The following is a 23,749-nucleotide window of genomic DNA, read 5'->3' as shown; positions in this document are numbered from 1 at the left end:
ATGCGTAGTTTTCAGTGTTCAATAACAAAGTTAATAATCAGCAGATAATAAAGAAAGACAAATGAGGAAATCTGAAAAAATACGAATAATTCTTTAACATCATCCTCAGCACTCAAAACAAAATGACATATTTAAATCTTGGTACACAAAAACATTCAAAACACTCATGAAGCTCATAGTCTATCCGAGGCTGTGTGCTACGGGAAGGGAGCAATAATCAAGGAACTTATTGAACATATGAATGCTGATTTACATGGAAGGGTCATGGAAAGAACAAGAAGCAAAGGCTGATCCTGGCTCCAAGAACCAGTCAGAAACCAGACTCTTCCAATCCTTCATCTCTGCAAAATCTTCCTCCTGTGTGTTACAGAAAGCAAGTCTCAGAGCGCTCCAGCTTTTGCTCCTGCTACTTTAACAACTGCTCCCTCCCAGCCTGCCCTCCTTGCTCTGTCTCACCAGTGGGACTCTCTAGAGTCTAGGATACGGGAAGAACCACCAAACTGATATTTCATTGATTATACATGTATATGAACAATAGGTATTTTTAAACTTCTGTTCCTACAACCAGATTGCATTGGAGATTAGAGATTTTCTGTTTGAACTCTCTAGTATAGCTATAGCATAATTATGAATAACACAGTGATAGCTAACATTTATTAATCACTTATAAATGCCGAGAACTGTCTTAAGTACTTCACACTATTTCAACTATCACGATTACTATCATTGTGTGCATTTTGATGTTGATAGAATCATTTTCTCCATTTTACAAATAAGGAAATTGAGATTTAGGAAGATTAAACCACTTGTTCAGAATCTCAGAGAGATACTGGGTGGGGGTGAGGTACAGGGTGACAGTGGGGAAAGAATTCAAACCGAGGGCCTCTAAACTTGAGCCAATGTGTTTTACTATCTAGAAAACTCCTTGGAGTACTTTGATTAAAGCTTTCAAAAACTTCCTCTGATATTCAAATTAAATTATTAACTCCAATTAAGAGAGGAGGAAATCTGCCTTAGTCCTGGCTGGTTTGACCAACTCAGGCTGGTGTGTGAATCTCTTTCCTAGAGCCTGGTTGAAGATAAAACCAGAACCATTAAATGCATTACATTAGCAGACCCTGTAAACCAGAGCTGGGGACTGGATTGTATATTTTCTGTGTGTACACAAGAGGGACAAATATGTGCTTAAAGTTTCGAAGATGGGGCAAATAGCAAAACGACAGTGCAGGTATCATTCTCTGGCCCAAGGGAAGGTGCTTTGACTTTGTAAAATGGAAATGACCTTGCCATTGTGAAAGAAACACCCAACATGAAACTAAAAACAGGTCTAAACTCCATTGTTCTCCATGAGACCAAAACCTCAGCTGTCAAAAATCATCTCCAGATTGCACAAAGTTCTCCAAAATCTTTTGGGGTAAACAATAATAAATGATCGGGGCCGCAAATGAGTGTGCCATTCAATTTTGCAGTACCAGAAAATGTACATCCACAGGGGGTTTACCTGATGAGTAATATAGTAATGTTTAAAAAGAAGGAAGCAGTAATATTGATATTGCTACATGTAAAACATTTTAACATTGTTTAGACATCACTTCCTAAAAACTCTAAGAATGGTTATGAGTAGATGTACTCAAATTTGAAGAAATACTATTGCTTTTTTTATAGTCATATATATAGAGTCAGTTTGTTACTATGGAATCACATATGATGTCATAAATTTGACATTCTAAGCGCAAACCTAGGCAGAGCAACAGAAACAACAGGAAATGGAGCTGGGGAGAGGAAAACCTGCGTAACAACAAAAGAAATTCCAGTTAAAAGAAATGAGTCAAACATCTCTGAAACAGAAAAAGAAGGTGAGTGAGCTGAATGTCCTAGAATCTTGCCAAAGAGCTAAGGAAATGTAGATATCAACAAATGTAGATAGCATTACCTTTGGGAATGTTCGGCAACAATTAAATCATTTTAGATAATGACTGCGCGTGGAGAAAAGGGAAGGAAAATAAAGGAAATGAAGAATGGAGAAGAATGAGATTAGAGCATACAGCAGCAATCAATTGAATTATTTAGCTTTTACTGGGCTGACGCTCCTATGTCAGTGGCAAGAGGTGGAAACACTGTTGCTATCTGTGAAGAATGCACAGCCTAGTAGGAAAGAGAATATATAAACAAAATACAATTCAGTGCTCAGTGAAAATATGTATAAAAGACACAGGCAACATAAAAGAATGTTTAACTCTGGGAACTTCTCCCAGGTCATGCTGAGCTGGGTTTTGAAGAACATTAAAGAGAAGAGGAGGTTACAAGGAAATAGGGTGATATGGAGGCAAATGCAAGTCATTTAGCACAAGCAAACACAGAGATGAAAGTGTACGGCGGAGGGCGAGTTGGAGGCGGGCAGGATGCACCATGAGGCTCCTGGTCTGCAAATCCAAGCAAATGAAGGGTGTACCTGGAAATGAAGCATAATTAGATTTATGTTTGATAAAGGTCACTTTAAACTGATGGGGTAGATCTAGAAGTTGGGAGGATTTAAAGTTATGAAACCTGACCACAAGTCTATAATTCTGAGAATGCAGTCCTATACTGATCTGAGATCTGGAACAAGGCAATGATACTAGGGATGGAGACGAAGGATTGGGTTTAAAATATCTTTTGACGGGATTTTAGGGTGATGGTGTGGCGAATGGCTAGGAGGATTTTAAGATCAGTGCGAGGACCACACAGCTCTGCCATTCTCTGCAGTCACAGTCTCCATCACTCAACTAACACAGATGCACAAAGAGCTTTATGCCTAGACTGCGCCTGAGCACCGTGGTCTAAGCTAGAAGATGAGCTCTTAAAACAGAAATAATGCTAATCTTGGTTGCATTACAGCTGCCGAATTAGTATGAAACAATACGAACACACACAACGGTATGTTCCGCAATTGAAAATGAAAATATTTGACTAGCTGTCCATGACATGAATTATCTCCCTGTGCTCTCCTACACAGACTTCCCTACAAGTTTGTTAATTAAGAAATGTCCATCCTTTCACTGTAGCTGGTATGAGTAATTAGAAAATATGTACTGAAGACAGGTCGGTCATTAGATCTGCATGGGATTAAGAACCTTGATTTTAAAAATCAAGCTAATATTGGTGAGGCTTAGATGCACAGAAGATTGGAGTTCTGGTTTGTTAAGAAAACAAACAAGAGAAGTTTTAATTCTACGTGGCAAAAGGAAAAGTTCCTCATGCAGCAATCTTCAGAGGAATGGAGAGAAAAAAAATTATTCTGTGTGAGCAATTTCACATTAAATTGAAGTCTGGCTGAGCCCTAGAAAATTCTGCCATAGCCTTTCCCTTGTTATCATTTTTTTAAATGATAAATACCTCATGCCTCAATATATAAGCCAACAAATTTCTTAATTAAAAAATTGTTTATATAGTTCTCTGATAGGTGTTATTTTTTACCCATGCCTGTTATAACAGAGGGAAAATGTCTAAAATTTATATATACTTTTAAATTGGGAAAGAGACAAATTCTAATTTTTATTTATCCTCCCATTCCTAAACCCAAGGTTTCTAATGCCCCTAGGATTAAAAAATTAATAAATACACTTTGTTTTCATATTAAGAATGATACTGGATCGAAGAACTCAAAAGACAGCATAGACACAGAGAAAAGAAAGGATTCTGAGAAATCAGGAGTTCGTCTGAGCACACAGGTGAGCTGACCTCTTTAGATATGATGAGTGAATTAAAGAGTAGAAAGCAAAACAGAAAATGTAAGGCAGCAGGGGAGTTCTGGGAGAGAAGACTGAGCTGCCGAGATTTCTACTAAGGGAAACCTAATGTTCTCATGAGAGGTTAAAGACAGACTAGGAGAAGCTGGTCCCTGCCTTCCCCACCAGTACACATCCCCATGTTCATATAGAATATATGGTGTAGAAACCACAGCCATATTCTCTGCTCAGCCTATGGGAGGAGACTGGTCATTGTTCAAATCAGGGAGGGAAGGGGAGTCTGGCCATCGCATTGACCATTTTCTGCACAATCTTTCAGATGAGGCGTGCAGTCAATCCGAATCACTTGCTGAGATGTTGCCCCATGCGAGGTCACTCGTCGTGTAGACGCTGCCTTTGTGCAGCGGAGGGAACAGTACTTCTTGGCCCCTGCCGCACAATACGTGTTTATATTCACTTGTGCCTCTTGTGGGAGCAGGGCCGGCAGATCACCATGATCAGGGTGAGCAGAGATCAAACAACTGATTTTGGAGGGGAGCCACAGGCAGTCTGGGTGAGGGGCAGGATACGGGGAATAAAAACTCTTCCGCTTGCCTCTCCATGGTGTCCTCCATTCTTACTCCTCCCAAAGGAAATGCCAGAGTGCTCTATTCCCTCTTCGGTAGCTGCTTTGGAGCCATGCTGCAGCCCCATTTAGGAGGCACCTGCCCTCATCTTTGTAGTAGGGTCAAAAATGGTGAATCACACCTTCTTAGTTTCAGCTAACAGGCTTACCCTTAAGGGAACAAGTGGGGAAAAGGGAGGAAAAACGGTCAACTCTACTATGTTCCATATAAGAGGAGTCACAGGCAAAAAAATATAGGAGATATCAGATTTGTTTCTTAGTTTTGGGTTCTCCTCCAGGTGGATCCCCACTGTTTGTCCCTCACAGAGTTTAGGATTGGGCCAGAGCTAGAATAGTACATAAGGGTCAAGGTTGAATTAATCATATAGGCCAGGGACCTTCTCACTGGACTCTGCTATATTTAGCTTGACATGGCTGTTCTGTAGGTACATGCATGGCAGGAGTGGGTGATGGGGCATCATACTCCTGGGTCTCTTCTCTCCTCCAAAGGAATCACAAGAATCACCATTGCCGAAGACTGATTCTCGGGGGTACGTTGTGCGAAATCAGTGGTCACGAACTTCACGGAGCCTATCCACCAGAGCTTCATCAGTAGACGAAACCAGAAGCAAGAGTGCCAGTCTTAAGGTAGAGATGGAGATGAAATGAAGGGAACATGATATAATAATGATAATGGCGATGATGGTGATGATGATGATGATAATGATAATAATTTTTTATTGATGCTTTCTATGTGCCAGGCCCTATTCTATTCATTTTACATGTTTTAGCTAATTCAGTCATCATTAACAAAACAAACAAACCTATAAAGCCCTATTTTATGGTGGAGAAAATTGAAACACAGAGTAACTTGCCTAAGATCTCACATTAATAACACTAATAGAGCTAGATTAAAACCCAGGGTTACCAGGTCTATAAACTGTACACTTAATGATTATGCTCTTTGACATCTCCTTCCATCTTTCCTTCCTTCAATAACTGAGTACCGAAGCCTTAGAAGATGGGGTGGAAAAATCAACAAAGGAAATAAGTTGTTGAAAAGTGTTACATTGTGTGGTGCTTTGGGCCCTTATGGAAGCCTTGTCCCATGAGAAGAAAACATTAGTTTTGAGATTGAGTTTTTGAGTACAGAGAGAGTGACACAGACCTAGATGGAGAATATGTATCCCTACCAATCCATCTATCCCTGTTTGAAAAGTGGCTCAATAATCTAACCAAGAATGTCTTTTGAAACACGTGAAACAATCATCAAAATTGAAATAAGATATAGGTGCTTAATAATTTACTGCACAGGTATACTTCCTTTCTAATTAGATGATTCTCTCCCAATGAGCTCCACTGGCACAAAGTTCTGAAGGCAACAGGGAGACCCTTGGTTCTCTAGACTACCAACCTTCCCAGCAATTGCTGCATTAATCACAGGGCAAATAGAGAGAGAGATGCCTACAGATGTTTTGTAGAGTCTGCTGGTGGAGCATCTGGTCTAGTAGCTCATAGTTAACTGGAGGTCACAGATGAAGGCAGTGGTGAGCAAGGTCCCTTACTCAAGCCCTCCATCCCACCTGGAGGTCTCTGAATGAGCAGTTAAAATGAAAGCAAGCCATAGAACTTTGGAACTATGTGCCAGCTGCCTAAGGGCAAGAAGACCTGTAATATCTACTCCAAACTAAAACAAAACAAAACAAACAAAAAACAGTGTGAGGTGCTGATGGGATGGGGCGGGGGGGGGGGGGGGGGGGGGGGAGGAGGGGGAAAATAAAAGCAATCTGTCTCTGTGTCTGTTTAACAGAAATACCTAAAGACTGGGTTCTTGAAACATGTGAGCCCCTCCAAGCCCTAGTTAAAGGAGCTGGGATGACCGGGATCCAACTAAGGGCTAAAAATGTAACAAAGGGAAGGGCAAGGGTCCTTTACTCCTGCTGGGGAGAGATAGGGGGAAAGGCGAGCATCTAATTCAGACTCCCACTTTCTCGCTCCAGCTCCCCGCTAGCTCCACAACCTCCCGGACTTCATCCACCTCCCCCAGCCAGCAAGAGTCCCAGAAAGAGCTGTCGGCGCAGCCCTCGCCGCCCACGCCACCCATGCCTCTCGACTCGAGCCCTCCCACTCCCCCGGAGTCCTATTCCCAGTCCCGGCGCAGCAGCAAGATACAGGAGAATCCAGAAGCCCGGGCTCATGGCATCGCGCGGGACTCCATGCAGCTACGGGAATACCCTCCTCGCACGCCCCCCACCGAATGGAAGTCCTATGCCCAGCGCAGGACGACCTACTCCACCCAGCTGGACCGCGACTGCCTGTCAGAACTGCCCCGGCAGCAGCAGCTGGAGGAAGAGGAGGAAGAGGATGAGGCCTATTGGGCATCCGTGAGAACTCTGTATGAGAAGACCCCCAGCTGCTCTCGCCCCCGACCGGTGAGCGTGGCCCACCGACCTGGGACCCAGGACTCCCCCTGACTCCCCCTCTCTGCAACCCTACAGCCTGAATCTCCCCCAGCCTTCCTCCTCTCCAGTGTGTAGGGAAGTCCTGCCCAGCCTCCTGCTTCTCCTCCCCCTAAACCCCCACCCCTGTAGGTTCAGGAGTTGGAGGGGGGGCGGGTGTTGGGTTGTGGAATCTCAGCCCTTTGCTGTCTCCAGCATCTCAGTGCTCCAAGCGGACACCTAGGTGTTTTCTTTCCACCTTTCCACCTTGCCCTGGCATGAGCCCCTTTGCTGATCCCTTCCTTCTGTGTGACTGTCCTCGCATTGGCACCCCTCTTATGCAGCCCAAACCCAAGCATGCCATCACCATCGCTGTGTCATCCCGGGCACTTTTCAACATGGTGGACGGCAGGAAAATCTTCGAGGAAGAGGGTCTAGAAAAGTACATGGAATATCAGCTCACCAATGAGAATGTCATCCTGACCCCAGGGCCTGCATTCCGCTTTGTCAAGGTACCCTCCAAAGCTGTGTTCCTCCTGTCAGAACCCTGGATGGAGAGGGAAGGACCCAGGCAGGTCCTTGGGAACTCATCCAGGTTTCTTTATAATTACTGGTCTACCTTTGTAATTCTTGCCCTTTTCAAGTTGACCTCAGGTCAACTTATGCTTTCACAGAGGCTCCTAGACTGGTGAGAAAGGGTCTCCAGTTCTAGATTTCGGATGCTGAGATGGCCCTCAGCCGAGTTCTAATGATGACATGTGTAAGAGACACCTTTGTTCCCTTCCTAGAAGGAGTGGTAACCGGAAACGATAATGAGTTACAATCCCAGCATTAGAAACAAAATGAAATTCACTTTAGCTGCCCCAAACATAATATCGAGATGATCTTGGTTGGTGCTTAGAGGCATGATTTTAATAGAGAAAGTAAAGTTCTCTGAACTCACACTGAAATGTATAGCACTTGTGATCCCCTATATAACTTATAAAATTTTACACCATAACATTATAACCAGACAGAAATAAATGACATCTCCACAAGTTGTGAGTAGAAGGTATTTGTGGGGCATGGTAGATGCATCGGAGGAAACCACTAACCTATTTTAAAGACTCATGTTTGAAAAATAGACAAAGTGCTTTGGTAGCACATATCCTAAAATTCGAACAATACAGAAACCATTAACATGGCTCTTGTGCAAGGGTAACCTGCAAATTCATGAAGCATTCTATATTTTCACAATAAAAAATAATCACCAGATGATCCGGAAAAGCAGATTTTATGAATCCAAAAAAAAAAAAAAAAAAAAAAGACAAAGCATAAAAGGGTTAACCTGATCCTTCCCTCTACCTACCCCACAGAGATAATTCTAAGAAATCAAATGTAACGGTCTTCAACAAACTTTCCCTATCTACTCAGCAAACATTAACTGATGTCCTGTGTAGCAGAGGCTGGAAATACAGGAATGAATGACATACCCCTGCCTTAATGGAGCCGTAATCTCTCAGTGAAGAGTCTTCAGAGTTTGAATTTGACACTGATGCTATCCTTTCTCTCCAGACTCCAGACTCCAATGCCCACCTTGCCTGCCCCTCTTTACATGCATTCATGTTTGTAACCTGCAGGCACTGCAGCATGTCAATGCTAGACTCCGTGAGCTGTATCCTAATGAACAGGACTTATTTGATATTGTACTGATGACTAATAACCATGCCCAAGTGGGAGTGCGGCTTATAAACAGCGTCAATCACTATGGTAAGTAAAATAAACAACATGTGGAAGAACAGCTAGCTGCTCTGGAAGGGAGAAGCCATGTCATTTTGCTAACTGTGGCCTAACCAACGCAACGTCTTTGATACTGACACCCCCTTCTGCGTGAGGAATGTTTATTTGCCTATGTCAGAAAAAGAGAGGCCATGTTCATTTTTAACTTCAGCAGAGTTGGGCCCAAAGCTCCGGACTTAACTTGTCAAGTGTGAATTTCAAAGACTTAATCCCAGCTCCTGCGATATATTTCTCGGTTTTATGTTTTTCGCTTCTGAACTTGACTTCAAGGAGCCATCAACCCAGAGGCTTTCTCTGGGTGATCACACTTCTTGTTCACCACACATCCATGTCTAAGGTTTACAGGTTTTCCCCTTTCCTTTCGACTCTTAACAATTTGATTCTCCTTGACTGCTTTCCCTGCACATCAGATCCATGCCAGCAAAAATGTCTTTGTTCCTTTACATGGAAATCTGGATTGACTCTCGTCTTCTCATAGCATTTCCATCAATGTGTTGGATACTTTAAGAGAAAAATCCTCATTTTCCTGTTATAGAATTACCTGACTTGTTATCTGAGGACCTTTAGCCTATCTTTAACTGACATATCCAGTCTTATGGGTATGTGAAGTCAGAGTAAGGTTGAACTTTGGTATATTCAAGGTTTAAAGTGGGTTTAAAGTGGGAATACTTATGAATAATCAAGATGTATTTTACAAATTATGAGTTTTACATTATCCTAATTATAAGGCTGATGTCTGAGACGTACTTTAAAAAATGTTTGCCTTTCAAAAAAGCAGCTTTCATAGTGTTATGACATGAAAAGAGAACGTATATAAAAGGTTTGGTATAGATGAGCAGCAAAATCACTCAGTTATGGCAGCTATTAACTTTACAGCAATCTTATTTGATTTAGTAGGTGATTTAGGTCTCTTGACCCTTGCCAAACTGGGTCCATCATGGCTAGTAGCATAAGGAATCATGGTTATTGACCTAACAGTTCTGCTAATGAACTGACTGAGCTCCATCTCTTCACACAGCCTTACTCATGAAATAACAACCTTTCACCTGGAAGCATTATTTCTCTTCTCGGAGTATTGAATGCAATCTGTGTCTCGTTCTGCTACATATGGCCTGTTAGATTATAATTATCTGTTTTACGTGCCTGGCTGCTCAGGGAACTATGATTTACTTGTGAATTGGGATGGTGTTTTAATCATTTCTGAAGTCCTCCATGCCACCAAATAATTTCTGACCTTTAAATTAATATTATTTAAGGGATTGTAGAGTATACTTTGGTGCCACTTATGCCCAATGTTGGCTTAAGTGAAAAACAAGAGTATTTTGTTCATACAGTAGCAAACACTTCCACCTCAACTGTCAATGGACTCTATCTACTCTGTTGGTCCATACAGATGAAACACAATGACTAGACTCAAAATTCTGCTTTGTATCACGTGCAGGTACCCATTCATCATGTACCTAAAAAATACTTTGAATGGGTATGTACTATCTCATATGCATAATGTTATACTTTATTCAGCTATTCTCATATCATTAAACAGTATTCTGCTTTTATAAATAATCCTGAGCTGAGACTTTTCCACATAAATCTTTATCAGAGCCTCAGATTATTCCCTTAGAATAAACTATGAAAAGGTCAAAAGCTATAAACTAATAAAAGCTCTTGAGACATATTCTCAGGTTACTTTCTAGATAGCTTGTAGCAGTTTATACCCTCATCTAAAGTAAATATGGGTACCTGTTTTACAAAACTTTCACCAACATCTAGCATTTGCTTTTTAATTGTTGTTGATTTGAAAGACATTTAGTGGTATTTTAATATTTAGTCTGCTAAATAATTACATTTAAAATTCCAAGTGAAGAAGGAGACACTTTCAGACCTTTTGTTGTTGTTTTTAGAAAACAGTTTAAATCCTGGCACTGCTTGTCATTACTATTGTACTGTTACTGAAGAAATACAGAAATGGTACTTAAAATAGAGCCACACATTAACTATCTCTTTCAACAAGTGAAGAGCCTGTGGTTGAAGGAAAAGAACTATGTTCTAGTCTAGACAAGAGTCCTTATGAACCAATGGGCTTAGACAAGTCTTTATGTCTCAGTTTCCTTTTGTGTCACAATGAGAATAATGCCTGTCATACAGTTGTTGTGAGGGTAAATTGGCATGGTCTACGTGGACATACTTAATGAATTATCATGTACCAAACCCATCCACTATTATATAAAATAGCTTTTTAAATGTAATATAGCAGTTTTTCAATATTAGTGCTATGAATTTTAAAACTTCAATAGACGCTCAATTATTCCTATGATAACTTTGATTTACATTTATAGTAGGTAGATTGTCTTTAGTCTCTGACATAACAAAGTCTTTCTTGCCCAATAATAGGCTTACTAATTGACCGCTTCTGTCTGACTGGTGGAAAAAGCCCCATTGGCTATCTGAAGGCATATCTTACCAACTTGTATCTTTCGGCAGATTCTGAAAAAGTACAAGAAGCCATACAAGAAGGTATTCATTTGGTTTTATCGAAGGTTTGCGCGAGTTTTGACTTTCATTGGGCTTCATATATGATTATGTGGCTTGTTAAATTTTCTTGTAAGCCGTTTCCAACGAGTGGCAGCCCCTAAGGCTGTCTTTTAGAGCTCTGACCTAGAGGTGGACATCCTCAGTGATTGTCCTACAACTGCTTTTACACTTTCCCATCCCTTATAGAAATGGAGGCAGTGTGTAAACAATAGTTTGGGGATGCGTGGTTATAAAGAGCAGTTGAGTCATCAGGTAATAGCTTGAAAAAAAAATACTGCAAAGGTTTTTCTTTTTTTAATCATTAAAATGGTAGAAGAAACTGACGCCTCTGGGAAGACTATTAATAAATCTCCATGGTCTGCCAGGGATCGCCTCTGCAACTATGTTTGATGGAGCCAAAGACATGGCTTACTGTGACACACAGCTCCGCGTGGCCTTTGATGGGGATGCCGTCCTCTTCTCGGATGAATCTGAACATATTACCAAGGAGCACGGGCTGGACAAGTTCTTTCAACATGAAGCACTATTTGAGAATAAGCCTCTTGCTCAGGTAGGTTGAGTGATTTCTAATTAATTTTGATCTACTTATTTTCCAACATATAAATGTTTTGAATTATTTTAGGCAGGCTATTCCTCACTTCGTATCCTTCACACTTTGCTCCCTTTCTTTCATGAACTCCTCATTTTGAAACATCTGCTGCCGAGTTGGGTACTTTTTGTTTTTGGTTTGTTTTGTTTTTAGTTTTGTTTTGTTTTAGGGTTCTTTTATCTATCCTGTTTTGGAAATGTTTCTATGATCTTCTCATGATAATGAGTTCACCTCCAAATTACAAGTAATAGAGGTAATATGGCTTACCAGTAAACCATTTCTACATAATAAGTTCTCAGAATAGTAAAGTGATTTCCAATAGGTTCAGTAAACATTTATGGACCTCTTTGACCATAGACCTCAAACTCAATAAAGGCATTATTTAATTGAGAAAATCTGCACAAGTGTGAACTCAGATTGAATCAAACAATGAGCCTCAAGTAAGTGCAAGCTATGAACACTGAATCAAAATGAAACTGAATATTTAAATTTTTTGAATCAACCCATGAACTGAAATGTTAAAGTCACAGTCTGAAATAAACAAAACTTACAACTCCTGAACCAAAGGAAATCTGAAACATCAAGCTATTCTCTAAACTGAATCTAAACTGATGGACCATTTAGTTTTAATCTAAGAATTTTACCAAAGAATTTAATTATTTAATTGGTCTTTTTTTCAGCTTTTCTTGAACTTAAAATAAACAAATATTGTTATTTTTATTATACTTGTAAAAGTATAAATAGACTAACAGAAAGCTGAAATGTTTCACTAATTTGCCTTGTGATAGCAAGTGATATTTAAACTGTGTGTGTGTGTGTGTGTGTGTGTGTGTGTGTACGTGTGCACACATGTGCACATAACTTCATGGTCCCTGCCTTAACAGCTTCTTTGGAAAACTTGATCTTATGTTATGAAGTTGTTCATTGTTAAGAAATTGAGAGGAAAATCCTTTGTTATATTTTAGTAAGTCTGCTGAAATTCAGAGTCCATTGTATAGTAGTCTATTACTGAAATTTGGAAATTTCCAGAAAAAGAACACTTAAAATATTCAAAATCATAATTATTTCGAGATAATCTTAAAATACCATTTTCTCATCTCAGGTAAATCAAATTTCTTTTAAATTTTGCATTAATCACTTCCCTTTTCCGTGTTAAAGAACTTGTTCTTCACATTAAACATTGAAATTGTGAAGCCCAACGCTAGTTATTGCTGGAATACCCAACAAATTTCAACTGAAGATACTTGTTTTCATTATGCAGTCCTTCTGGCAGTGGATAAAGACGCTATTTTACTTACTTACTTACTTACTTACTTACTTACTTATTTTTGATGTTTATTTTTGAGAAATAGAGCACAAGAAGGGGAGGGGCAGGGAGAGAGGGAGACACATAATCGGAAACAGGCTCCAGGCTCTGAGCTGTTAGCACAGAGCCTGATGCGGAGCTAGAACCCACAAATCGTGAGGTCATACCGAAGTTAGACACTTAACCAACTGAGCCACCCAAGCACCCCATAAAGATGCTATTTTTTACATAGTAAACGTAGCTTTTCTATAAATATCAGGTATTGACAGTGTGTTCCACTGATGAGAAAGAAGTACAACCGAGGTACAATTCCTACCCAAGCCTTTCAAGTATGTTGGTCATGGGACTTGCAGCTTGGTCATGACAATGTCCCACTTGTCTCAAATAGAGGAGAGCTGAGAGTCCCCAGAAAATGAAACAGCTAGAGAAGATTAACTTGGCCACTCTCTGGTGGCTTAAAAGCTTCCAGTGTGGCACTATAACAAGTAACAGACATTTCCTGATTTGATCCTTACTTAGTCTCACCATTCTCAAACAGTGGTCTCCAACTCTGTGTGTATGTATGTGTCTGTGTGTGTCTCTGTGTGTTTTAATCATAACATTTGATGTATAATTTATATACAGTAAAATTCATAATTTTTATTGGGTGCTTCTGAGTTTTGACAAATGTATACCGTTGTGAAACCATGACCAAATTCAAAATACTCAATATACTCACAAAATTCCCTCATACCTCTATGTAGTCATCCTACCCTGCTATCTCCAGGATCTGCAACTACTAATATAATTTCTGTCCCTATAGTTTTGCCATTTCCAGATGTCACATAAATGGAACCACACAGTATACAATCTTTTGAATCTGACTTCTTTCATTTAGCATAATGCATTTGACATACATCCATGCCATTCCACGTATCAGTAGCGTCTGTTCCTTTTTATTGCTGAGTCATATTCTCTTCTATGGATGTACCCCATTTTCTTTACCCATTTACCTGCTGGAGGAGATTTAGACTGTTTCCATTTTTTGGCATTTATAAATAAAGCCACTTTAAGCATTTGCATACAGCATTCTGTGCAAACATAAGATTGCATTTCTCTTGGGTAAACACCTATGAGTAGGATTTCTAGGTCACATGTTAAGTATATGTTTAATTTTATAACATACTGTGAAACTATTTTCCTAAGTGACCATACACTTTGCATTCCCAATAGCACTATATACGAGATTTTGTTGCAGTACATACTTACCAGTATTTTGTACTGGTAATTGTTTTTTTGTTTGCTTCTTTTAAGTTGTTCCGTATCTCACTGTAGTTTTAATTTGCATTTCTCTAACAATAAATCATATTGAACATATGCCATCATATATGTTCTTTAGCAAAAATATCTGCTCAAATCTCTTGCTCATTTGTATTGGGTTTATTATTTAAGTTTGAGAGTTCTTAACATATTCGAGATACAAGTCCTCTATTAGATATGTTTTGCAAATATTTTCGCTCAGTCTCAAGACAAACATGTCTTTCTATTCTCTTTATACCATTCATTGTCTTTCAATGATCAAAATTTTACAATTTTGATGAAGTTCAAATTATCAGTTCTTTTATGAATCATGCTTTTAATGTCATATGTAAAAACTGTTTGCCAAAGTCACATAAATTCCCTATGTTTTTGCACATAATTTTATAACTTTAGGGTTTTTTTCTTTTAGGATTATGACCTATTTCGAATCAACTTTTGTATTTGTGCAAAGTATTGGTTAAGTTCACTTTTACTGCCTATGGATATCCTAATTGTTCCAGCACTATTTGTGAAAAAGATTGGCTTTCTGTTCCTTTAATGTAGGTGTCCATGCTTTTACCAATATCACACTGTCTTGATAAGTGCAGTTTTATAGTAAGTCTTGAGATCAGGTAGTGTGAGTTCTTCAAATTTGTTATTTTTTAAAATTCTTTTGGATATTCTGAATTTTTTTTTTGCATTCTTATATAGATTTAACAACTAGGTTGTCCATTCCTGAAAAAAAAATTCTGCTGGAATTTTTATTATGATTATGTTGAATTTATAGCTTAAACTTGGGGGAGGCAGGGGGATGGCCTAATATCAAGTCTTTCAGTCCATGGGTATAGTACATCTCTCCATTCATTTAGGTCATCTTTGATTTCTTTCAGTGTTTCAAATGTTTTTGTATATAGATATTGCACATGCTTTGTTAGATTTATACCTAAGTATTTCATAATTTTGGTGCTATTGTGATTGGTACTTTAAAATTTTGATTTCCAATCTGTTATCACAGATTTTGCATATTGACTTCGTAGGTTGCAACTTTGTTAAATTCACTAGTTAGTATAGTAAAATTTTCAGAGATTATTTGAGATTTTCTACATAGACAATATTGACTGAATAAAAACACTTTTATTTCTATGTTTCCTTTTTGCATGTCTTTTAATTATCTTTCTTGCCTTATTACCCTTGCTTGTGAATTCAGTGGAATGTTCAATAAGAGTGATAAGAGGGGACATCCTTGCCTTATCCCTGATCTTAGGAACAGATCATTCAGTCTTTGATTCCTAAGTATATTATCTATTGTTTTCTTCAAGATGCCCTTTGCCAAGTAAGGGAATTACTTTCTAGTCCTATTTTTTGAGAGTTTTTACGATAAATGCATGTTGAATTTTGTCAAATTTCTTTCCTGCATGTATTGAGAAAAGCATGTGGCTTTTCTAGTATGTTGATAGCTAAATTACATTGATGTATTTAAAAATGTTGAGGCAGGGGCGCCTGGGTGGCGCCGTCGGTTAAGCGTCCAACTTCAGCCAGGTCACGATCTCACGGTCCGTGAGTTCGAGCCCCGCGTCAGGCTCTGGTCTGATGGCTCGGAGCCTGGAGCCTGCTTCTGATTCTGTGTCTCCCTCTCTCTCTGCCCCTCCCCCGTTCATGCTCTGTCTCTCTCTGTCCCAAAAATAAATAAAAAACGTTGAAAAAAATTAAAAAAAAAAATGTTGAGGCAGCTTTGCACTGCTGGTGTAAATTCAACTTGGTCATGTTGTAGTACCCTTTTTATATCTTGCTAAATTCAATTTGTAAAAATATAATTTAGGATTTTTTTTTGCCTTTATGCTCCTGAATGATATATAACTCTATAGTGTTCCTTTCTGGTAATATCTTACAGAATAATGCTAACTTCACAGAAGCATGTGGGAGATATTTTCTCCCCGTCAAATTTTTGGAAGACTTTGTGTATAGTTCGTATTATTTCTTCTTCAACTATTAGGTAGACTTTCACAGAGAAACCATCTGGGCTTGGACTTTTCTGTGTAGGAAGGCTTTAACTAAAAATTCAATTATTTTTAATAAACTATTACTCAGATTTTCTCTTTTTGTCCTACTTTCTGGCAGTTTATGAGTTTGTATCTTTAAAGTAATTTGCCTGTTTCATTGAAGTCACTGAATTCATCAGCATAAAGTTTTCATATGTTCTTATTTTGCTTTTACTATCTTTAGGATTGTAGTGATATATACCTTTTCATTCCTGATATTAGTAATATTTGTCTTCTCTGTGGTTCTCCCTTGTTCTTAGTCTAGCTAGACAACAATTTTATTTATCTTCTCAATAGCCAGCTCTAAGTTCCTAAAGATGGAAGTTGAGGACACTGATTTAAGACTTCTAAAATAAGCATTTAATACATTAAAATTTCTTCTAAATGATGCTGTGATGGCATCCCACAAATGTTGATAGGTTGTTTGTAATATTCATTCAATTCTAAGTATTTTTTAATTTTCCTCTGACTTTCTCTTTGACTTATGGGTCATTTAGAAGTTGGTTATTTGTCAAGTATTTAGAATTTTACTAGATATCTCATTCTTATCAATTCCACATAGAATTTTGTTGTAATCAAAGAATACATTTTATATGATTTCAATTCTTTAAATTTATTGAGGAGTGTTTTATGCCCAGAATATGGTCTATCTTGGTTAATGTTTCATGTGTACTTGAGAAGAATATTGATTCTGTATTGTTAAGTTGAGTAGTCAAAAATGTCAATTAGATTAAATTGACAGTGTATTAGGTAATATTGCCCAAGTTTTCCATATTGTCAGTAGGTTTCTACCTACTTCTTCTATCCATTATTGAGGCAGGGATGAAGCCTTCAAGTATGTTTGGGGATTAATCTATTTCTCCTTTCAATTATATGTGTTTGCTTCATGTATTTTTAATCTCTTCTGCTTACTGCCTAAATATTTAGGATTGTTATGTCTTCTTGGTGAAATAATCCCTTTTCATTATGTAATGTCTCTCTGTCTCATAGTCATATAACCACTCCAGCTTTTTTATTTGTTTTGGTTTGGGTTTTTTCACTGGTGTTTGTATGGCATATCTTTTCTATAATTTTTACTTTTAACCGATTTATGTTTTTACATTTATTTTTTTAATGTTTACTTGTTTTTCAGAGAAAGAGAGACAGAGCGTGAATGGGGCAGGGGCAGAGAGAGGGAGACACAGAATCCGAAGCACGCTCCAGGCTCTGAGGTGTCAACACAGAGCCCAATGCAGGGCTCAAACTCACAAACCACAAGATCATGACCTGAGCTGAAGTCAGACACTCAACTGACTGAGCCACCCAGGCATCCCTATGTTTTTACATTTAAATTGTCTCTAGAAAGGATAATACAGACACCCGTTCTGAATATGGTGACATAAACTGGTCCCTATTTATTCCCTTTGGAAACTACTCAAAAGCAGTAGGAGAACTGTATTCCTCTATGTTTCAAAGCCAAACTAGTTATTAGTAGGGTGGATCCTGCCAACAGTCACCATACCCCCTTTGCTGCTGTTGCCAATTTTAGAAAGAGTTAATAGTTTTAGAATACCTTTAGAAAATGAATTTTACATGTTTTTTCTTCCTGATATTTGCAGTCTTAGAGAAACAGTGATCTAAATAATGTTTAGATCTAAATAGACAAAAGATCATCTGTTAAGTCATGTTTATAAATAAACAGTTTGTTTCCAGGACAGCAGGGAAGGGATCTTTTGAATTGAAAACAAGTCAGTCGTACAATACTATCCTTGTCCTTCCCCCATAAACTCTCTAATTGTTCCCAGAAAAACCAGTCTGCTTCAGTGATGAGTAATAAAAACAGAAGCAGCACAGAACATACACAAAGATACTGAGACAAAGGCAAAAAAGGGCAAAATCTAATAACAGATGTAGATCTCTCACTAGAAATAGTGGCCAAAGCATAGGTAAAAATTGTGACTAAACATTTACTATGACTTTTAAAAACGTAATAAAGCAGGGTCAGGGTCATAAAGTGGAAATGCAAGAATCAAGGGAGAGATAATAAAATGTTAAGTGGTAGAACTCTGGAAATGAGTAAAATTGAAAAATAGGATTTTACAGAGAAAAAAAATGACAGAACTGTATCATAGATAAAGAAAATCCAACATATGCATAAGTGGAATCCCTGAAGAAAACACTGAAATTATGTTTTGAAGGGAGGAGGAGAGGATTGTGTGTGGTAAATACAAAGATGCAAAATTATATCAAAATATAAATCAATAAAATATCTGAAACTGTCAGATTTATTAAAAGATTAGGGGCACCTGGGTGGCTCAGTCAGTTAAGTGTCCAACTTTGATTCAGGTCATGATCTCACAGTCATGAGTTCGAGCCCCACGTCAGGCTCTGTGCTGACAGCTCAGAGCCTGGAGCCTGCTTGGATTCTGTGTCTCCCTCTGTCTCTCTCTGCCCTTCCCCAGCTCATTCTCTCCCTCCATTCCTCTCCCTCTCTTCCTCTCTCTCTCTCTCAAAACAAAAGTAAATAAAAATATTTTAAAAATAAACTATTAAAAGAATAAAGATTAAAGGTGACGTTATGTAATTGGTAACTAGAACAAAATTATCATCACCAAGACATTCCCTAGTAAAAAATTTTGACATCAAAGATGAAAAAGTAATTCTTTGAGCAGTCTGCACATATGAGTGGGGGAAAAAATCAAGCTGTCTTCAGTTTTCTCCACAGCAGCACTCAATAGCAAAAGACAGTGGTGCACTACTTATAAAATCACTTGGAGAGAAAATATATATCACAGATTCTATATCTAGCCAAAAGTTTATTCAAGTAAAAAAAATAGATCAACAGTTGAAAAGATACTATATTCTCAGAGATTGTTATTTCCATAAGATTTTCTTGGGAAAATTAGTCTAGAAGACACATATTGGCCCACATGTAGATGAGTAAAAACACGGAGGCACAAATGGATGCAGAATATATTTAACCATAGAGCTAAAACTAAAACAATTGTAGGGATTAGGGTGACAGAAAAGAAAGTACACATTATATGTCCTAACGATGTAGAAATTATATCACTAATGAAAACAAGAAAAATGCGGAGGAAAAACATCCAAGGAAGAGTAAGTATGTTGATATCTTCAGTTACAATAATGATCAAAGGATAAGATGTAAAACTGATAAATAGAAATATAGGAATCTTTAATAATGAAAATGAGGAAGAGGGAACAAGTAAAATTGGGTGCTTGCAAAGAAACAGAAGATGAAAGAGAGGTAAAGAAGGACTGTAATTTCATTACTTCTCATTATAAAAAACACTAGGTCTGATATTTAAAAAAATAAAGGATTAAAAGTACTATAAAAAGTTAAAGTTACAAAGGTAACCAATATAAGGAAATACTACAGACCTTCCTAAATGTTAGAAGAAACACACATACACACATTCACAAAGAAAAAAGATACTCAATGAACAAGGAAAATACAATAAAAATCCTAAGACAGAACCATTATCGCATATATTAGTAATGCCAATAAATATAAATGGCCTAAAACTCAACTTTGTTTTAAAAAATTAAGACTTCCATATTGGATCATATAGCAGAATCCAATTCTTGCTCTATTCCAGAGAAACAGCTAGAACTAAGTGTTCAGAAAGATGAAGATAAAAGTAAGTGTGAAGATATACACAGGTAATTGTAAATATAAGACAAGGTTAGATTCAAGCCAAGAAGTCACTTAACTAGCATATATTACAATATAGCATAAATTATAATAATAAAACGTGCAATTCACAAAAAGCAAACCAAAATAGTGCTTCAGTGATTAACCAGACTTTATTTAGAGTATCCCATTTTGCCATGGATAATTTATGTCTGTTGCCCTGGTTTAACTTTGTATAGAAACTTCTTTCACTCTTAAAACATCTATGTTTAGATGATAAATTATATGGTCATCCTATATTTATTCCAGCAATGCAAGGATAGTTCCACAAAAGGAAACATATTCACATAAACGCAAGGAGTTTCGGGACTTTGCCATCGGCCTTAGAATACTGACGTTCTAATGCAGTATTATATTCTTTTATAAGCTCTTATAAGCCTCTGCTTTTTCAGCATTCACTTCCTTTAGCTCACTGGATCACAGCAATGACATATGTTCCTTTTACAGGGTCCCTTAAAAGGCTTTCTGGAAGATTTAGGCAGACTGCAAAAGAAGTTTTATGCCAAAGACGAACGGTTACTTTGCCCTATCAGGACCTACCTGGTTACAGCCAGGAGTGCAGCCAGTTCAGGCGCCCGAGTGCTGAAAACCCTTCGCCGCTGGGGTCTAGAGATAGACGAAGCTCTTTTCCTTGCTGGAGCCCCCAAAGGTCCCATCTTGGTAAAGATAAGGCCCCACATTTTCTTTGATGACCACATGTTCCACATTGAAGGGGCACAGAAATTCGGCACCATCACAGCTCATGTACCTTATGGCATTAATCAAAAAATGAACAATTAGGGATGGGGAGGAGAAATAAAGCAGTGAGTCTGGTATTACAGAAGACACTTTTGTGGATCTCTAGGGTAATTAGATAGGTATTTCAGATGATTGGACCTCAGAACTTAGTTCATTTGGAAAGGTTTCCTCTTGATATTTTGAAAATATTTTGAACCCTCAAGTTACCTGCAAGCTACTTCTCTTTGAGCTATCAATGCTGTTGAATACCACTGCACTTACCTTTATGTGTAAGTCATATTGATGACTCTTTAGGATAAGTTTAGAACCTGAATGCTTGAATACTTAACAGGCTATCTCAGGTGTCTAGTTAGTTTTACAAAGCATTGCTCATTTTTGGAATTGGTTGATAGAATGAATTGTTACCCACCATCATTGTAGAATATTGGTCTTCAAAGAAGGAAAGAGTAGGGTTAGATACACTCTTGAAAATTGGAGCTTTTTATTCTGTTGCCTCTGTGACCAGGCTTTTAATCAATGCAAAATGAAAAGGTCACTCCACCTGCAATTTTGACTCCTGCACCAAGTTTGACACTGCTCATTGAGAAATAAATCAGCAGGTTATTCATAGAGGGCACTTTCCATCTAAGATGAGCTCCAAACAGAAGGTCTGGAGAACCTGAAGAACCTGGGGAAGGTTCTTTGAAGCTTACCTGAGGGTGCATTACCTCTGGACTACAAGGCTTCATATTTGAAGTCTCTGGCTCTGGGCCTGGCAGGTAGGTCCAATGTTTACATAAAAAAAAAAAATAAATAAAAAAAAAAAGCTTTGGCTACCACTTCAAAATGTGACATGAAGTGTAATATCCTAGCCTTTCGTTGTTATTATTAGTTATTTTTCTTTTGATTTCAAGAAACATCTATTGGTTATTAACCATAATCTACTGCATAATAGGCACAGTGAGATGGTTATTTTCATGTTACCTCATTTTCTCATCAAACCAAATGTTTGTAACAGAACATTATTATTACCCTCATTTTTACCAATGGAGGACTTAAGACTCACAAAGAAAAAGTAGCTTGTCCAATAACGTGCAGCTAATAAATGGTAGGACTGAGATTCCTTCAAAAGTTACATTCTGTTTTCTCTGTGAATATACAGCCTTCCACTTCAAGTTGTTATTAATTCCATGGTCATAGGACCCATCCTGAACAGATAGTCATTCCATTACGTTCTATGCTTCAGTTACATAGCAGTTACATAACAGGTCTGAGGATTTCCCTCCTCCTCTCCTCTTCATGCCCTCTCCTGCTTCTTCTACCCCCACTTCTATCTCTACTGCACCCATGTATACATATTCTGCCCCGGCTCTAGGTAAAGAAGACTGCTGCTGACATATAGGTTTGCTCTCTTTCTTAATTTGATATAAGCTAGTCCAAAATATACCAGTCATGACACTTACTGAGTACCTACTGTTTTCTATGCATTCTCCATTGTGAAGACCACAAGAGAAACTCAGACATAATCCTGTCCTTTGGGAAATTTAAAACCTTGAACAATCCCTTAGAGTAAGTCAAGCATGCAAACTGATATAGTCAACCCCAAAAAGCTGTTTGTCCTCAGTGCCAAGAGAGGGTCACACATGGAAGTTGAGGAAGAGATCTGTGTGGGCTGGATGTGGTCAGACCATAAAGAGAACCGAGGTGAGCTTTTAAGAATGAAAAAGACATGGATAGGTAGAAAAAGAAAGAGGAAACAGATGTGCTCTGGGATCAGTGAGCTTGAGAGGCAACTTTAAATTACCAAAAGGAAGAAATAAAGGCCCACCCCTGGTGACTTCTTCTCTGGTGCTTTGTGGAATCCTCAGGGACAGTGCTCCTTCCCACCTGTAAGCTCTACCTTCAGCACTCACACGAAACCTTCTTCTGTCATTCTAACCCTCTTCTATGTGCGTGCTCAATGCATGTTATATCCTTCCCAAATGTACAGGAGTGGAGGAGAGTTTATCAAAATAATCTAGGGAGTTCATTTCAAACTGTACAAGTTGTGTGACTCCTCTCTTATCCTAAAGATTCTAGAATGGGGGCTTGGGCAGGGGAGGTCTCTGTACAAGACAATAAGCACATTGAGGGAAGAAATGGTGTCCTATTTCTCTGTGACTCTCCCAGGGCAGGGGCCTGGCACATACTGGATGGGTGAGTAGATGAACGAATGACAACTTGAGAAAAGTTGGGTCTAAAGCTATGAAATTTGCAGCTTGAAGATGGGTCTCTGTGGCAATAAGACCTCACATCTTTGTATCATTTTTACAGTGTACAAAGCACTTTCCCTTCCATTATCACGTTGAATAGCCTCCTGGAGGGAGGCGTAGAGGCACTAGTGAATGGGCTTTTCCCACTGTATCTCTGCCAGTATGAAATAAGACCATTGGAGGATGCCTTTTGCTATAGAGACCAATGACGTAACGGTTTTCAGTTCTCAAACTGTGGTCCACAAATCAGCAGCATCAGAATCACCTGGGAACTTGTTAGAATTGCAAAGTCTCAGGTCCCATCTGGAACCTATTGAATTCTAAACTCGTACTGGCACCCTACAATTTCGGGGGGAGGGGGGGTTGTTTTTTATGAGTCCTCCAGGAGGTTCTGATACAACGCTAAACCAACCAGAACCACTGATCCATTCCATTTCCGAGTGGTTCCTGTTGCTGAGTTCTTCGCCTCATCATAATAAAAAAGAGCCCTTCCTCAGACTCCAGGTGGGCAGGGACAATTCTCCTGAGGGTGAAAGTAAACTTCACTGAGGGTTAACAAGTCCCAGGGCCCTTTAACGGAAAACACACTAAGCAAGCTCCGATGTATGGGATTTGTAAATTAAAAATATTCATTAGGCATTCCCATGGGGTCGACCCCCGCTACTCTCGGGCCTGTGCTCACCCTCCACGCTCAGGCTGAAGACCTCTCCACGCTCAGGCTGGAGACCTCTCCACGAAGTCACCACGACCCAGGGCGCTGTACTACGGCAACCAATCAGATGCCCTCGGAAGG

At 38.7% G+C, this 23,749-nt stretch overlaps 1 protein-coding gene and 1 non-coding gene across 4 annotated transcripts; both read left to right on the top strand.

Annotated features, from left to right (window-relative positions):
- Nucleotides 1–1,731: 1,731 nt before the first annotated feature.
- Nucleotides 1,732–22,166, top strand: NT5C1B (5'-nucleotidase, cytosolic IB). Of its 3 annotated transcripts, XM_058682594.1 has the most exons (11): nt 1,732–1,856; nt 3,621–3,710; nt 4,048–4,230; nt 4,843–4,980; nt 6,333–6,764; nt 7,115–7,282; nt 8,390–8,519; nt 10,941–11,063; nt 11,447–11,631; nt 19,893–19,934; nt 20,435–20,465. In XM_058682594.1, the coding sequence occupies exons 1-10, from the start codon at nt 1,824–1,826 to the stop codon at nt 19,902–19,904; spliced, it is 1,494 nt and encodes a 497-aa protein (XP_058538577.1). In that variant the 5' UTR covers nt 1,732–1,823; the 3' UTR covers nt 19,905–19,934; nt 20,435–20,465. The 3 variants fall into 3 exon arrangements, with proteins under 3 accessions (XP_058538577.1, XP_058538575.1, XP_058538576.1); XM_058682592.1 differs by lacking the exon at nt 19,893–19,934 and having other exon boundaries at nt 20,435–22,166; XM_058682593.1 differs by lacking the exons at nt 4,048–4,230; nt 19,893–19,934 and having other exon boundaries at nt 20,435–22,166.
- Nucleotides 7,900–8,002, top strand: LOC131486416 (U6 spliceosomal RNA). Its single transcript, XR_009249325.1, has one exon. It is a non-coding gene; the product is annotated as a U6 spliceosomal RNA (small nuclear RNA).
- Nucleotides 22,167–23,749: the final 1,583 nt, after the last annotated feature.

Source organism: Neofelis nebulosa, chromosome 9, assembly GCF_028018385.1.
Source record: "Neofelis nebulosa isolate mNeoNeb1 chromosome 9, mNeoNeb1.pri, whole genome shotgun sequence".
NCBI lineage: Eukaryota > Metazoa > Chordata > Mammalia > Carnivora > Felidae > Neofelis > Neofelis nebulosa.
The sequence above is the reverse complement of the archived record's forward strand: the minus strand, read 5'-3'. Positions and strand labels throughout refer to the sequence as shown.